The sequence below is a fragment of the Homalodisca vitripennis genome, chromosome 8 (genome assembly GCF_021130785.1).
Source record: "Homalodisca vitripennis isolate AUS2020 chromosome 8, UT_GWSS_2.1, whole genome shotgun sequence".
NCBI classification, from domain to species: Eukaryota; Metazoa; Arthropoda; class Insecta; order Hemiptera; family Cicadellidae; genus Homalodisca; species Homalodisca vitripennis.
The window spans coordinates 4571868-4588715 of NC_060214.1; the positions used below are offsets into that span (position 1 = coordinate 4571868).

General features: G+C 36.8%; 1 protein-coding gene across 1 annotated transcript; it reads left to right on the plus strand.

Annotated features, from left to right (window-relative positions):
- The first annotated feature begins 1321 nt into the window (after nucleotides 1-1321).
- On the plus strand, nucleotides 1322-15435 carry LOC124367189 (matrix metalloproteinase-17-like). The gene is made up of 4 exons (XM_046823840.1): nucleotides 1322-1461; nucleotides 14061-14204; nucleotides 14740-14855; nucleotides 15270-15435. Exons 1-4 carry the CDS (start codon nucleotides 1357-1359, stop codon nucleotides 15433-15435), a joined length of 531 nt encoding a protein of 176 aa, XP_046679796.1. The 5' UTR covers nucleotides 1322-1356.
- The last annotated feature ends 1413 nt before the right edge of the window (nucleotides 15436-16848 follow it).

Genomic DNA, 16848 nt, shown 5'->3' on the forward strand with positions numbered 1-16848 from the left:
ACAAGGTTTGTTCGATGAATCTGCTTATCAAAGAGAGCTACAAGCATTTAGCATTTTTGTAAAATGCATGCTTCGCATATAAACATTTCATTCCCTTGTGTCAACTTATTTTAAAACTATTCATACGGTACATACTGGTAAAGTAATGAATACTCGAAATTCGAAGTTTACGTATATGTTTAATATTGGCAAATAAACATAAAAGCACCACTTCTAGTTGGTGAATAAAATAAAGTATTGCCACGTTGCTGCCAGATAGAGTATGAATGAACTAAAATATTATACCATGGAATGGGCGTAAATATTCCAATGTTCTATGGATTGTAGCCTACCTTCGAAATTAATAATTATGAAAACTTTACAAATAACTTCCCTTTATGATGAACTCGACTCACAAACGCGGGCGTCAGCATTCTTGGCTCGACAATGCAGCTGTAGTCGGAAAAGGGAAGTCTAAAACATGAAGTAATTGGGCTTGAACTCAAAAAGTGAGCTCGAAGAGCGATCTGCAACTCGCCTAAAACAAAATCTAGTCCGTATTAGCCATTTATCGAGACAACTTATAATCACGACAACGTGGTCTCGTCAGAAGGACATCGCCACAAATATTATCCAAGTTTATCTGGCAAATAAAACACATTCAAGGTAAGTTACTTTGTAACTTATAATTTTACTTCACATTACATTCAAAGTTAGATGTCTCGCATGAAAGGGCTAACTTAAATACGAAAATATAAATTTTACTTACGGACAAGGCGCGCGAGAATGTTACTCGGCAGCAAGAACGGCAGCTATAAAGTTTCCGAGAGAAAAAAATTAATACGCGTGCCAATTAGGTTATCAATCTGCCAAGAATTTAGTTCCAAGAACATCGGATGTAACTTATACTAACCAGTAACGAGTAAACTGGGTTGCGAAAATATGTACTATATGAAGTACAACTAAATAACGGTACATGATATCCGAAAACAGTTTGGACCAGATGATCTGACGTTGCTTTGTAGTCTTTCATCACGGACATTTATTAGAATACACTAATTTCTGGTTATTTGGAGAATTGCGAATAATTCTAAAAGGGCTTTCTGTGCCATGACTGACAAGATTCGTCCAATGGGCTTCGGATATGCGTGCAGAATCAGTTTTATTATGAAAAGTGTCCAGAAATTCGAGGAAAAGATTAGAATCCAAAACGAGGGCAACAAACTACTCAAAAACCGGCTTGGATTTTTGAATAGGAGCCAATAAAAGTTCCTAGTAAAGAAAAGTGACGTGGTGAGGTTTGAGTCACCTGTCGCTAGCGCCATCTATAAGTACCGTGGACCCTGTGTCGGTCGAGGCTAACTGCCGAGAGACACTATGGCGGCCTCCTTGGTGCGCGCACTCTTGTTGTCCTTGTTGTTGTTATCAGTGTCCTGTGCTCCTGTGTCTGATACGGATAATAAGGAGGACATCGTATTCGCTGTAAGTGATTAGCTCTTAGCTCTTAGCTCTAGGCGTCAGGACAGTTTATTGAGTTAATTACTTGGAACGTTAATTAGGTTATTGACTCTGGCAGCTGATTTCCTCTCAGTTGAACCAATAGCAAATATTCTGTTATTACTTTTTTGTTATTTGTTATTTGCTTTTTACATTTTATTTGGAGCAAAACAATTATTTTACATTTTATGACATCGATTTTACATCCACAGCTTAATAAATAATGCATGTTCATTTTTAGTTTCATGTTTTACATACAATTGTTGCGAGAATTATATTGACTGCTTAGCATAATGTAATGGGCATAAACATTCTTCTACTTCTTAAAGGATATTGCAAAAATTATGTCCTAAATAACTAAAAACTACAAATTAAAAAAATATTACTTTTTAAATAAATCTGTTTTTGGAAACTTTATAAATTAAAAAATAAGCTTTGTTATTGATTTGGGTGGCTAACACAATACAATGAATAATAATTAGGTCTATTATGTTTCTGTTAAAACCAGATTTTAAAACACTGTTTAAAAAATTGATTTTTATTTATTGTTCGGAAACCGTTCACATGTGTTGGGGTTTCCTAAGACATTTATTAACATCCAAAGAAAGTACACAATTCTTTTTACTTTAATCAAAAAAGTGCATTTTTTAGAATTGTCAGTGATCTATAAGTTATTTTGAGTCAAGCAGGGAAAGTTAAAAAAAAAAACTGGATTATTTTAAAATCCAAAGATTCTGATCTAGTCTATTAGGCTTATGTATACTCGGCTTATTAGGCATTATTGATAATAAACACACTATCTCATTAATATTTATCCTAAATTTAAATTTGGTAATGTATTTTATTTGGAATTTGATTTTTCTAGGTTGCAATAAATTAAAATAAGTCAGATGTGATTGAAAACGCAAGAAAAGTTTATGCCATGTTGACAACAATACGTTTTTGTACACCACACGTACGTACGCGACATACGTACATTTTTGTTTAGTTGTTCATGTTGACAACAATACGTTTTGGTACACCACACGTACGTACGCGACATACGTACATTTTTGTTTAGTTGTTCATGTTGACAACAATACGTTTTTGTACACCACACGTACGTACGCGGCATATGTACATTTTTGTTTAGTTGTTCATGTTGACAACAATACGTTTTTGTACACCGCACGTACGTACGCGGCATATGTACATTTTTGTTTAGTTGTTCATGTTGACAACAATACGTTTTTGTACACCACACGTACGTACGCGGCATATGTACATTTTTTGTTTAGTTGTTCATGTTGACAACAATACGTTTTTGTACACCGCACGTACGTACGCGGCATACGTACATTTTTGTTTAGTTGTTCATTTGATATACAGTAAATTATTTAAAACATCCCCAGTTATAAAAGAAGGAAATATTCGCATACAAGTATTCACAAGTTGGCCTTGACACATATTTAACAATATATTAGCACTTTACAATAACAATTTTCTAAATTTTAAATGTAAACAAATGTTTCTGCCTCTTTGATGAACTTCAGCTGAAAGTATTAACAGCTGTTAAGTACCAGTTCGCTTTGTATTACGTGTCGTAGCGCAGTCTGTCGGATCCAATATAAAAACACTCCAACATCAACAACAATATTTATAATTAAAAAAATTAATTAAATAAACTATTTAAATTGGACCAAATTGTGAATCTGAACCATTCCCGAATCCCCTTCAACACACACACAAAATTTCGTCAAAATCGGTCCAGTCGTTTTAGGAGGAGTTCAGTCACATACACACGAACACAAGAAATATGTATATATATATATATATATATATATATATATATATGTGTGTGTGTGTGTGTGTGTGTGTGTGTGTGTGTGTGTGTGTGTGTGTGTGTGTGTGTGTGAACAAAGTGCACTAAGCCAGCTATCCGTTAGGTTTAAATCACGCTGGTAATTAGTAAATTAAGTAAATTACTAGTACTTTATAGTCTCTGACAGTATAAAATACGAGACTGGAGACACCATACTTCTCCACCTGATACTGAAATGGTTAAATGTAATTTTGTACTACATATCGTTTAAAATTTATTTATTTATACACTTTAAATGAAAATTTGAATAGATATGTGATGTGATACATTTTGTTAAGCATTAGAAATGGTTACAATTTAATAAACCATTATTTAGAGTAATTCGGAGAAAAATTTCATCCTTACAGTAAAAATGTAAGCAAATTACTGATTATTGATTTCAAAAATATTTTAGTTTCATGTTTACTTTATTATCTTAAAAGTTTAAAAGAGTAGTGAAATGTTTCCGAAAACAATATGACGTGCTTATATATGATTCTCAATGAAAATTAAATTAAAACATCTCTTGCACAAAAGACCCAAAAAGGGAGCACAGTTCCATCTCATTAACATTACGCGTAATTATTTACGTCATAATAAAACATTGTTTCTTTTGGTTTGTTAAATTATCGCCGACACTTTAGAAATTAATCTCAATTAATGGTACAAACAACTGCTTAAATAGCAGTACTGCTTCTTAAAAAAAGTGACATTTTAATATTAAGCTAAAATGATCATAAGGGAAATTGCTTGTGTTTCCGTAAATAACCTATATAATATGGAGTTAGGAATATAAAACAAGTAGTTTACAGCTATACTCAATGAAAGAGTAGATCAAACCACAAATTTTATATGTCCAATTCTAGCACAATCGTACCTACAGTTTGGTCCATGTGATGGAAGTTTCAGCAAAGACTGATCGATCTTAGGGGCTAAAATATGTACGATGAGTTTTAATAGTAATGAACTTTCTACAGGATAAATAGATAAATATAGATGGATAAAGATACAGGATATCCCATAGGTTCATGAGAACCATGACCACAAATTGCCAACTATACAATATAGATAGTGATTTATGCGACTTAACTGACTTATTGTTTTCTTCTTTTAACCATATTACTGCATATATCAAGAAATTCTTTTCCTCAACACAGGTATCACCGGTCACTTATACACGGGAAGAAGCAGTCCAGTAGGATTTTATACATGCATTTAATACAATATGGTGGAGCTTGGAGGCCGTAGAGAAAAAGCGTTTTCTTGTACTACGAACGTGAATGTTTATACATGGCAGAAGTAGTCCAGTAGGATTTTATACATGCATTTAATACAATATGGTGGAGCTTGGAGGCCGTAGAGAAAAAGCGTTTTCTTGTACTACGAACGTGAATGTTTATACATGGCAGAAGTAGTCCAGTAGGATTTTATACATGCATTTAATACAATATGGTGGAGCCTGGAGGCCGTAGAGAAAAAGCGTTTTCTTGTACTACGAACGTGAATGTTTATACATGGCAGAAGTAGTCCAGTAGGATTTTATACATGCATTTAATACAATATGGTGGAGCCTGGAGGCCGTAGAGAAAAAGCGTGTTCTTGTACTACGAACGTGAATATTTATACATGGCAGAAGTAGTCCAGTAGGATTTTATACATGCATTTAATACAATATGGTGGAGCCTGGAGGCCGTAGAGAAAAAGCGTTTTCTTGTACTACGAACGTGAATGTTTATACATGGCAGAAGTAGTCCAGTAGGATTTTATACATGCATTTAATACAATATGGTGGAGCCTGGAGGCCGTAGAGAAAAAGCGTTTTCTTGTAATACGAACGTGAATGTTTATACATGGCAGAAGTAGTCCAGTAGGAGTTTATACATGCATTTAATACAATATGGTGGAGCCTGGAGGCCGTAGAGAAAAAGCGTTTTCTTGTAATACGAACGTGAATGTTTATACATGGCAGAAGTAGTCCAGTAGGATTTTATACATGCATTTAATACAATATGGTGGAGCCTGGAGGCAGTAGAGAAAAAGCGTTTTCTTGTACTACGAACGTGAATGTTTATAAATGGCAGAAGTAGTCCAGTAGGATTTTATACATGCATTTAATACAATATGGTGGAGCCTGGAGGCCGTAGAGAAAAAGCGTTTTCTTGTACTACGAACGTGAATGTTTATACATGGCAGAAGTAGTCCAGTAGGATTTTATACATGCATTTAATACAATATGGTGGAGCCTGGAGGCCGTAGAGAAAAAGCGTTTTCTTGTACTACGAACGTGAATGTTTATACATGGCAGAAGTAGTCCAGTAGGATTTTATACATGCATTTAATACAATATGGTGGAGCCTGGAGGCCGTAGAGAAAAAGCGTTTTCTTGTACTACGAACGTGAATGTTTATACATGGCAGAAGTAGTCCAGTAGGATTTTATACATGCATTTAATACAATATGGTGGAGCTTGGAGCCGTAGAGAAAAAGAGTTTTCTTGTACTACGAACGTGAATGTTTATACATGGCAGAAGTAGTCGTCCAGTAGGGATTTTATACATGCATTTAATACAATATGGTGGAGCCTGGAGGCCGTAGAGAAAAGCGATTTCTTGTAATACGAACGTGAATGTTTATACATGGCAGAAGTAGTCCAGTAGGATTTTATACGTGCATTTAATACAATATGGTGGAGCCTTGGAAGGCCGTAGAGAAAAAGCGTTTTCTTGTAATACGAACGAGAATGTTTATACATGGCAGAAGTAGTCCAGTAGGATTTTATACATGCATTTAATACAATATGGTGGAGCCTTGGAGGCCGTAGAGAAAAAGCGTTTTCTTGTACTACGAACTTGATTGTTTATACATGGCAGAAGTAGTCCCAGTAGGATTTTTATACATGCATTTAATACAATATGGTGGAGCCTTGGAGGCCGTAGAGAAAAAGCGTTTTCTTGTAATACGAACGTTAATGTTTATACATGGCAGAAGTAGTCCAGTAGGATTTTATACATGCATTTAATACAATATGGTGGAGCTTGGAGGCCGTAGAGAAAAGCGTTTTCTTGTACTAACGAACGTGAATTTATACATGCGAGAAGTAGTCCAGTAGGATTTTATACATGCATTTAATACAATATGGTGGAGCTTTGGAGGCCGTAGAGAAAAAGCGTTTTCTTGTACTACGAACGTGAATGTTTATACATGGCAGAAGTAGTCCAGTAGGATTTTATACATGCATTTAATACAATATGGTGGAGCTTGGAGGCCGTAGAGAAAAAGCGTTTTCTTGTACTACGAACGTGAATGTTTATACATGGCAGAAGTAAGTCCAGTAGGATTTTTATACGTGCATTTAATACAATATGGTGGAGCCTGGCGGCCGTAGAGAAAAAGCGTTTCTTGTAACTACGAACGTGAATGTTTTATACATGGCAGAAGTAGTCCAGTATGGCGATTTTATACGTGCATTTAATACAATATGGTGGAGCTTGGAGGCCGTAGAGAAAAAGCGTTTTTCTTGTAATACGAACGTGAATGTTTATACATGGCAGAAAGTAGTCCAGTAGGATTGTATACGTTGCATTTAATACAATATATGGTGGAGCCTGGAGGCCGTAGAGAAAAGCGATTTTCTTGTAATACGAACGTGAATGTTTATACATGGCAGAAGTAGTCCAGTAGGATTTTATACGTGCATTTAATACAATATGGTGGAGCCTGGAGGCCGTAGAGAAAAAATTTTTCTTGTACTACGAACGTGATTGTTTATACATGGCAGAAGTAGTCCAGTAATAGGATTTTTATATATCGTATGATTTCATTACTGTAGGCAGTTTTTACTGTCTGCTTTGAAGGCTAGCTGTGTGAAGTTTGGCATTTAAGATAAAGACTATACGGTAGTAATGGATAGCGTGAATATCACTGTAAAATGTATGGCATAATATTAGTGATTGTTTAAAATTTATGACTTTTCACTAATTGTAAGACTTCTGGAGCATGATTTCCAGGAACAACATCGCACGGAATAATTGTAATTTGTGAATGTATTTCAAAACTCATATTGGTACTGTATTTTATTCAGTAGTTTCTAAGACCTTATTTCGTTTACAGTTAAAAAATTTGAACGTGATGTGAGTTCCTTGGCGCAACTTCCAAAATGAGAACAAAACACATCAAAATCGTTTCTGTAGAAATCGTGTTTATAAATAGAAGCATAAAGTTCATATAGAAGTTCAAAGTTTAAAGTCTTAATTAACATCGCATCTCATTTAACCGTTCAGTCCGGGAAATATGATATAAACACACAAGTGTGTGTGTGTGTGTGTGTGTGTGTGTGTGTGTGTGTGTGTGTGTGTGTGTGTGTGTGTGTGTGTGTGTGTGTGTGTGTGTGTGTGTTCGTGGTTACAGATATGCGCAATATAATTGCGAAATTTTGGGCACTGATTGATAATTTTGTCAAATTTGCGAATTCAAAATTTCTACTTTCATCTCTGAGTAGTCGGTCGTAAATAAGACATTTCTGTCAGCAGCGTGATTGTAAAATTTTTAACACATTTTTAACGAAGAAATGAGACGTTCCGTGTGTAACATGCCATTTAAATCCTTTCAGTAGTTCCATAGATTTTGTGGTGAATCAGTTATGAGGAATTCCTTTGTGTACACGATGATAAGAAGTCTAGGAGGTTTGGGTTTATTTGCATACAAAATATTCTAGATGGGACAAAGCCCAGCCACATCCTCCATCTCTCTTTAAATGCTAACTTTATCTCATTGACTACCGTGGACGTACATCACTTCTCCCCTCACCGTCCTAACTTCGGTACATGTCATGTGCGAGTGGCTGCGTTATCATTGTTCGGCACCAACAACAGTGGGTAGATTGCGACTTTGTGGGTCTACTCACCTCATGTTCGTATCCTACTCTAGAGTCCCTCAGGGATCAATATTGGGGCCAGTTCTCTTCTTTATTTATGTCAATAAATTGAATACATCAATCCAGAATGGAAAGGTGATCCAATATGCTAATGGCACGACTCTCTGTATTAAATCTAAATCTAAAAATGATCTTGAAGTGAAGTCACTTATCGATTTAAATTCATATATATATTTATCGAATATTTCTCAAGAATTAATTTGAAAACAAACAGCTCAAAATCAAACTCAATAAATTGTTGCCTTCGGCATTGACAAGAACAAGAGTATCGTCCCGCGGCAATGATGGATGATGTTCTCTTGGAAGAGTCCGAATCCGTTAAGTTCCTTGGAATGTACCCGAGGGCTGACTTGGGGCTTTCACATTGACAGCATCTGCTCCAAGGTTACTTCTGGCATTTATGTTTTGCGTAATCTTGCAAAATTCTGTTCTATTGATGTATTAAAAATTGTCTACTTTGGCCTGATACATCCATATTTGTCTTATGGTTTGATACTATGCGGCAGCTGTTCTAAATACAAATTAAAAAAAGTATTTAGAGCTCAAAAGAAAGCTATCAGAATTATTTACAAATTGGATTTCAGAGAGTCGTGCAAAGATGCCCTCAGAGAGCTTGGATTGTTAACTTTCCCCTGTCTCTATATTCTCGACGTCGTTCTATACTGTCGACTCAAATGCAGTCAAATGAGTTGTCCAAGGCAGTGACGTCCACCAATACGAGACAAGAGGCAGGGACAACTTTCGGACTGTAACAACATAGAACGACTGCATTTGAACACTTGCCGTCCCTAGTTAATGTGAAACTGATAAATAAGCTGCCTGAAGGAATTAAACATCTCAGTTATAAACGATTAAATCTCGATTAAAAGACCTTCTGGTGGTGTCAAAGGCGTTTTACTCCGTTGAAGAGTTCATGCTGAGTTGGTGGGATGAAAATTATTGAAAACTATTGAAAACAATAATCAAATAAAACCCCAGTTCTGTAATACAATTGATTTTTAAGTTACAACTGCAATAGAATTAATGCAAATCTATATTATTATGAATGTACCTGACGCATGCATGCAATCTTGTAATTATTGACGCAATAAAGAGTATTATTATTATTATAAATAAGGAGGGAGTATCACACACATCCGGTATGAGAGCAGTGCGTGCGGCGCATGCGTCGTGAGTCATTAGCCACGCTTGTTATTGATGAGAGGTTAGGTCACCTCACTTTTATCTCTCAGGTGGGAAACCCTGATCAATTGAAAAATTCAATCCGATTGATTCATTGGTTTATATTTCAGAGATGTTTACAGCCGCGCATTACTGTTATATAAATTTATCGAAATACGATTTTACATTAACTTAATCTGTCGATATTCATTTCACGTTTGCTTAATGCGTAGATTTGTATCTTGTAGTAGTTTGTATTATAGCTGGACCGCTATTATATAAGCTTTATAGTGTAACACATAACACTGTAGATTCGGGTACACATTCGGGTATAGTTCCAGCCCCATGTACTGTATTAAATACAATCCATTTCAGAGACGAAACTTTACTGTCGAATCATATTGATTGAACAATTTCTTGAAGTTGTGGTCAAATTTTCAAAAAACCCTTGAATCTGAAATAAAGAAAGTCATTTACAATCGACGAGCCACTTTCTGACGAGAAAAAGATGATAGACTTTAGTCCCAACCTCAAATTCTAGATACTCCATAGAACATGAGTTTAGAGTTGGTTGATTAAATCCAGCTTCAAATCCATTTAAATCTGTTTATTATCCACAAATGCTTGTTCACACCCGTTCATAACTGCTAGGGATCAAATGTCAAGACACGAAAGCGGTTATTTTCAACAAAACCCAGACATCTTATCTTAACTAATATTATAATAACTACGGTCTTCCACTTCACATATATTATGTGTATTATATATTTTATAATCCGTTCTATAGTCTAAGTTGAAATGTATACAATACCTAATCATGTATCCTGCTGAAACTGCCAAAAATCCCCATCGGGAAGTGTTGAAGGCTGAGATAAAAAGCGATGTTTTCGATTCCAAGTCATGGACACTCATGTGTATACTCAGTGATTGTCTCTGGTCCGGCCTACTTGACCCACTGCCTGGACAATTGTAAATCATCGCCACTTAGCCTGTCTCTAGACGGCAGAGTTTCAGTGACCAACTCATCAGCTGTTGTTGTATCCAGTCATGCACGCACATGTATATACTCAGTGATTGTCTCTAGTCCGGCCTACTTGACCCACTGCCTGGACAATTGTAAATCATCGCCACTTAGCCTGTCTCTAGACGGCAGAGTTCAGTGACCAACCCATCAGCTGTTGTTGTATCCAGTCATGCACGCACATGTATATACTCAGTGATTGTCTCTAGTCCGGTCTACTTGACCCACTGCCTGGACAATTGTAAATCATCGCCACTTAGCCTGTCTCTAGACGGCAGAGTTCAGTGACCAACTCATCAGCTGTTGTTGTATCCAGTCATGCACGCACATGTATATACTCAGTGATTGTCTCTAGTCCGGTCTACTTGACCCACTGCCTGGACAATTGTAAATCATCGCCACTTAGCCTGTCTCTAGACGGCAGAGTTCAGTGACCAACTCATCAGCTGTTGTTGTATCAAGTCATGCACGCACATGTATATACTCAGTGATTGTCTCTGGTCCGGTCTACTTGACCCACTGCCTGGACAATTGTAAATCATCGCCACTTAGCCTGTCTCTAGACGGCAGAGTTCAGTGACCAACCCATCAGCTGTTGTTGTATCAAGTCATGCACGCACATGTATATACTCAGTGATTGTCTCTAGTCCGGTCTACTTGACCCACTGCCTGGACAATTGTAAATCATCGCCACTTAGCCTGTCTCTAGACGGCAGAGTTCAGTGACCAACCCATCAGCTGTTATCTATTGGACTTAGTGTAATATTCTCAGCAGTGTCCAGTGTTTCGGTGTTGAAACAGAATTGAATTTATATAACTCACGTACTAATTACCATTAGAAATAAATTAAATTATGTTATACGTAGTTTCTTATATAAACATTTTGAAATGGTAATAACAAATTATAGCCTAACAACTCTTCCAACAAAGACTCAAAGAAGTATGATGAGTTATACAGTATGGTTTTGAGAAGTAAAATAAAAACAATAATACAAATAAAAATGACCAATCGAATTTCCCCTGGACATTTTAGTGATAGGACACAATATATCAAATCATAATGGATAGGAATCTGCCTATGATATTGTGGTCGCTACACCTACAACAATCGCTAAGTCAAGCAGGTAGCCCTCTAGGAAGTGGTAAGATCTTCATGTTTGTAGTCGTGACTGTTCGGTTGAGTAATTTGATACTTAGATCGGCCAATCATGGTCGTAGTACCTTATTTCTTCCACTGTCGGGGCCGATAATATGTTCCCACGAGTAATCATCTGGCGAGACAAAGTAACATGAATTCGGGCTCTCCCAAATATTTCCGACTAAAACGTGTTTACTTTTAAACTGTCCTTTATTAATACTCCTCCTCTCCTCTAATCCCGATAATTTCTGACGGGTAAGTAGCCAGCAAGTGGCACATCAAGGTTCTGAAACAGTTAATGTCAGGATTTGCTAATGGAATTATATTTCTGATGTTTAAGTCCTTTTACTACGCCTTCCGACACATGTTCTCTCAGAAAAGGTTAGAATGTGGGTAAATTCATTATTATAGTTTTATAATGGAGGATCAAATACGGTAAATATATATATATATATATATATATATATATATATATATATATATATATATAACCAGGAATATAGGGATAAAATGGATTTTCATATATTTTCATTTTGATGGATGAAACAAGAATTTTGTAGCGAAATTATTGGAGCGGTACATTGCCCAATATTGAACTGCTCGCCGTAAATGATAGCCTCAGTTAGTCAATCACATTTTGTTAACAATAATGCTATATGTTTTTAATCCCTCATTGTCTTTCCTGCAAACGCCAGCTCGCGGAAACCTTGTTATGGAGTTTCTTAGAAGGTCTGCAACTATTGCTCTCCAGGTTGTTACCAAGAGCGTAGCCAGGAAAAAATTGGGGGGGGGGTGTCCAGGCAACTAATATTTTCCCGTAGTGGACAGAGAGTGAGGCCCCATTTTTGTTCCTTAAAAAGTTCTTAGTCCGTTTCTTTATTGAGATCGACCTTTCATCGGTACATGTCAGTAATACTGAATTATTTAAATAATAATAATCGTTTACTAAAAAAGTAATTGTAAAAATTAAAAATTTGGGGAGGGAGTCCGGACCCTTTCGACCCCTTAGCTGGATACGCCCTTGGTTGCTACAATGCATTCATACAGATGTTAAAATGGTTTTTTCATGAACATTTTTTATATAATAACACAGGTTTTCAGACATTTCAAGCAACTTTACGTTTACAATTAAAATCAAGAGAAATTATCCAAAACAATTGAAAAACTAAGTGACCTTTATTTTAATTTTGATTACAAAGCATATTTTTCTCTCTTATTGAGTACCATATGTGTGGAACTCTAAGGTTTCTGGTTGAGGGATAACTAGAATTAAATTTTAGTTACTGGAAACATCGTAAAGATTTAATCTTTTACTGTCCGACTCCACCTCTCCACGTTTTGAGATCTCAGAACCATCAGCAACATCAAAGATATGTATAACGAAACGTGCGTGTTGATTGGCCAGATTTCTCAGAATCCGTAACAGAGATCTCCTCATCAGCAGGGGACTTTATAGTGTACAACCAACAATGACCACCTTGATGACATTGGAGTTGGAACAAATTATTAATATTCTTTAATGGAAGGAAGCTACTTGAATATATCATTGTCTACAGAATTTTAATATACATAATAGATGTAGTATTTGTTCTCCCTGTCTATGGAAAAAACTAACATACTATATTTATTGTTATGTGAATAATTTTACTTATTTTTTCTCCACTTCCTCTCCATTCTAAAACTGATATCAATATTTCATTACTTGCTTCGACAAGAAGATTAAAATATTTGTCAATTTGGAGTTTAGCTCTAGTTTCCCTTCCTCTCAGTGCTGAATGTGGAATCTGATGCTGTCACAGACTTGACTTCTGGAATCTGGAGTCATGTTCTTCTGAAGAGATAAAATAGTCAACGATGAGAAGGTCAAAATGAACTCTTTACATGGTTTCTACATTAGAGTCATCTAGACTACAATGTATATAGTGTAATCTAGGTGAAGAGGTATTCTCATTGCCTCATTACAAGTTAACTGAAGCTAAACTCGTCATTCACATTGAATCAACCCTTCCCACCACAGTTAGGCTATGTGTACACGGCTCGGTTGCTCCACAGTGTTAAGAGATAGTGTCTAAAACTTCTAAGTGCACTCAAGTGTGCACCTGATGAAACGATAAGAATGCCTCTTTGCCTAGATTGTACCATATCTTGTAGTATCTGTATCTCTGATGTAGAAACAACATAAAGAATTCATATGGAGCTACGTCGTCCCTGAATTTTGTTGGATCTCCTTTAGAAGCTAATGACTCCGGATTCCAGAAGCCACGTCGTTACAGCGTCAGATTCCAGACGCTGCACTAAGAGGAATGTGAACTGGAGCTAAACTCAACATTCATATTGAATCAACCCTTCACACTACAGCTATGTTATGTGGATTAAAATATCTGTTATATTTCGTTCAGCATTACTTTGTTTCGTGTTTGAAATTTTAAAGTTAATTGTTTTGAGATTAAACAATTCTAATAATAATAATTGGATACAATATTTCTTTTAGAAAGACTTCATGTCCCGGTTCGGTTACTTGGACAGCGGAGACTCCGATTCCGAGTTGCTGGTCAGAGTGGAGTTAGCCATTAAAGATGTCCAGAAATTTGGAAATATTAAACAAACTGGAGTGCTGGACAACGCGACTATACAGGTTAGTGAGTTGCAGTAATTTATGCTTCCTATCTAAATATCATTCAAATATATTGAAGAACAGCATATCACTTAAGACTAGTGTCGAGGTAAAACATACCTTGATCAATAGTTTACTGTGGATTGTACTGTGTTGTTGTAGGAGTGAGTGTGGCGCCCTCAGTGATTCAAGAAGCCTAAATATAGGTTAGGACCATCACCTGGCCTCTGCCTTGTAACAGAGAAAACCTCTTTTCGTACTGATCCATGGGATACTGCAACTAGCAGTCCTCTAAACCTTCTCTCTTAGACATTCCGAATAATCTGTAACTACGGATTCTAAGCAGGAGACATTGTAGGTTGAAGCGCAGCCAAAGCCGTACACAGAACAACCTTGGGAAGGTTGATCATAGCTATGAAACCATGGTCTGAAGAAAATCCAGCTTAACAACCATATAGTAGAGATTCCCTTCTACTTTATATTCAAGTGAACTAAAATTAATCAATCCAAATCTGTAGCAGTACTACTTCTCAATAAAAGTTGCAATATGTTTCAGCTGATGAAGTCCCCAAGATGTGGGTTGCCTGATATCTTGCCTTCCAAGCCAAATCGCACCAAAAGGTACATCCTCGGTCCAACACAGGGATGGACAAAACGGCAACTCACTTACTTGTAAGTTTTACATTACCGTTATAGAATTTTACAAAATGTGGGTTACCTGATATCTTGCCTTCCAAGCCAAATCGCACCAAAAGCTACATGTTCAGTATATATGTAACTCTGGGATAGACATAACGGCAACTCACTTAGTCTACTAAGTTTTATATTACTCTTATAGAATATTATAAGATGTGGGTTGCCTGATATCTTGCCTTCCAAGCCAAATAGCACCAAAAGCTACATCTTCAGTATACCTGTAGATGTAAATCTGAATTACCTGATATCTTGGATAGACAACTCTGGGGTATATAAAACGGCAATTCACTTACTTGTAAGTTTTACATTACCGTTATATAAATACAAACCTTCAACTCCTTCCATATTGCATGGTAGTTTACCAGTTTGACATGTTACTATGTTTTGCAGTATTGCCAACTGGAGTCCGCAGATAGGGAAAGAAGCTGTGAGAACTGAGTTGCAGCGAGCGCTGGCAGCCTGGTCTCGTTACAGCAGGCTCTCGTTCCGAGAGGTCTTTTCACCAGAGGCAGACATCATTGTTGCTTTCGGCAGTGGTTACCATGGTGACTCGTAAGTTGTGAAGTTTTAAGTACTAGTGTTACCGGAGCCTGAGTCGAGAGTAGTAGTACTGAACTTTAATGACATTTTCACGATCAAAACCTTGGAGCAAAAGTGTCTAATCACTCTGATGTAAATCTTTGACAAATAGCATTATTTTACTTTATCCGTCCAAAGCGTCGGGTGTCTTACTTTGCATCAGTGAGGACTCTTTCTGCCACTGGCTCAATTTGTGATGGTGGACGCTCATTGGTTTTACATTTAGTAGTCGTTCAATATCTCTTATACTGTACCAGATGATAGTTTACGTTGTTTATACCAACACGTGTTGTTTAGTGTGGAACACGTGTCGGCTCTAGGTGTCCGATGATTGTTTTGTATGTTGTAGTTTTCAACTTCAATTATTAAGAGCACATTTTCCCATTTGGCTATTATGAATTTCTGTCTACATTTTAATAACATGTGGATACTTAATTTTTTATTATTATAATTTTCATGACATTCTTTTTTTACCCTTTTGCAAACTGTTTCAGAAAACAACAAGTCCTCTTAGCGTTGTTTATCTACAGTGAATAAAACTGTTGACATTTAGAGTACAGTGGTTTGAAATATTGTTAACAATGGTTTTGTCCGCTGGTCTATCCCGAGTGACCTGACTATCATCCTGATACTTTGCGTAGTCAACTCAGATTATTTACTTAGTCTTGGATTGCCTGAATATTACATTTTAATGGTAAATGGAAAAGGCAGGCCACTTTGAGATCCATAAAATTCAATCACCAATTATAGCATAACTTGTGTTCCAATACTAAGGCCCCATCCCAGCTGGACCAAACAATCGAGCGACGCCAAACAAGCAATTACCAAACAACTCACACCGAACATCACCTACCGATTCCGTACCTTGCGTTTGTATATGTCGCTCTAGGACTCCACGTAATGAACATCAATGACCAAACAACTCACACCGAACATCACCTACCGATTCCGTACCTTGCGTTTGTATATGTCGCTCTAGGACTCCACGTAATGCCTATCAATTACCAAACAACTCACACCGAACATCACCTACCGATTCCGTACCTTGCGTTTGTATATGTCGCTCTAGGACTCCACGTAATGCCTATCGATTACCAAACAACTCACATCGAACATCACCTACCGATTCCGTACCTTGTGTTTGTATATGTCGCTCTAGGACTCCACGTAATGCCTATCGATTACCAAAACAACTCACACCGAACATCACCTACCGATTCCGTACCTTGTGTTTGTATATGTCGCTCTAGGACTCCACGTAATGCCTATCGATTACCAAACAACTCACACCGAACATCACCTACCGATTCCGTACCTTGTGTTTGTATATGTCGCTCTAGGACTCCACGTAATGCCTATCGATTACCAAACAACTCACACCGAACATCAC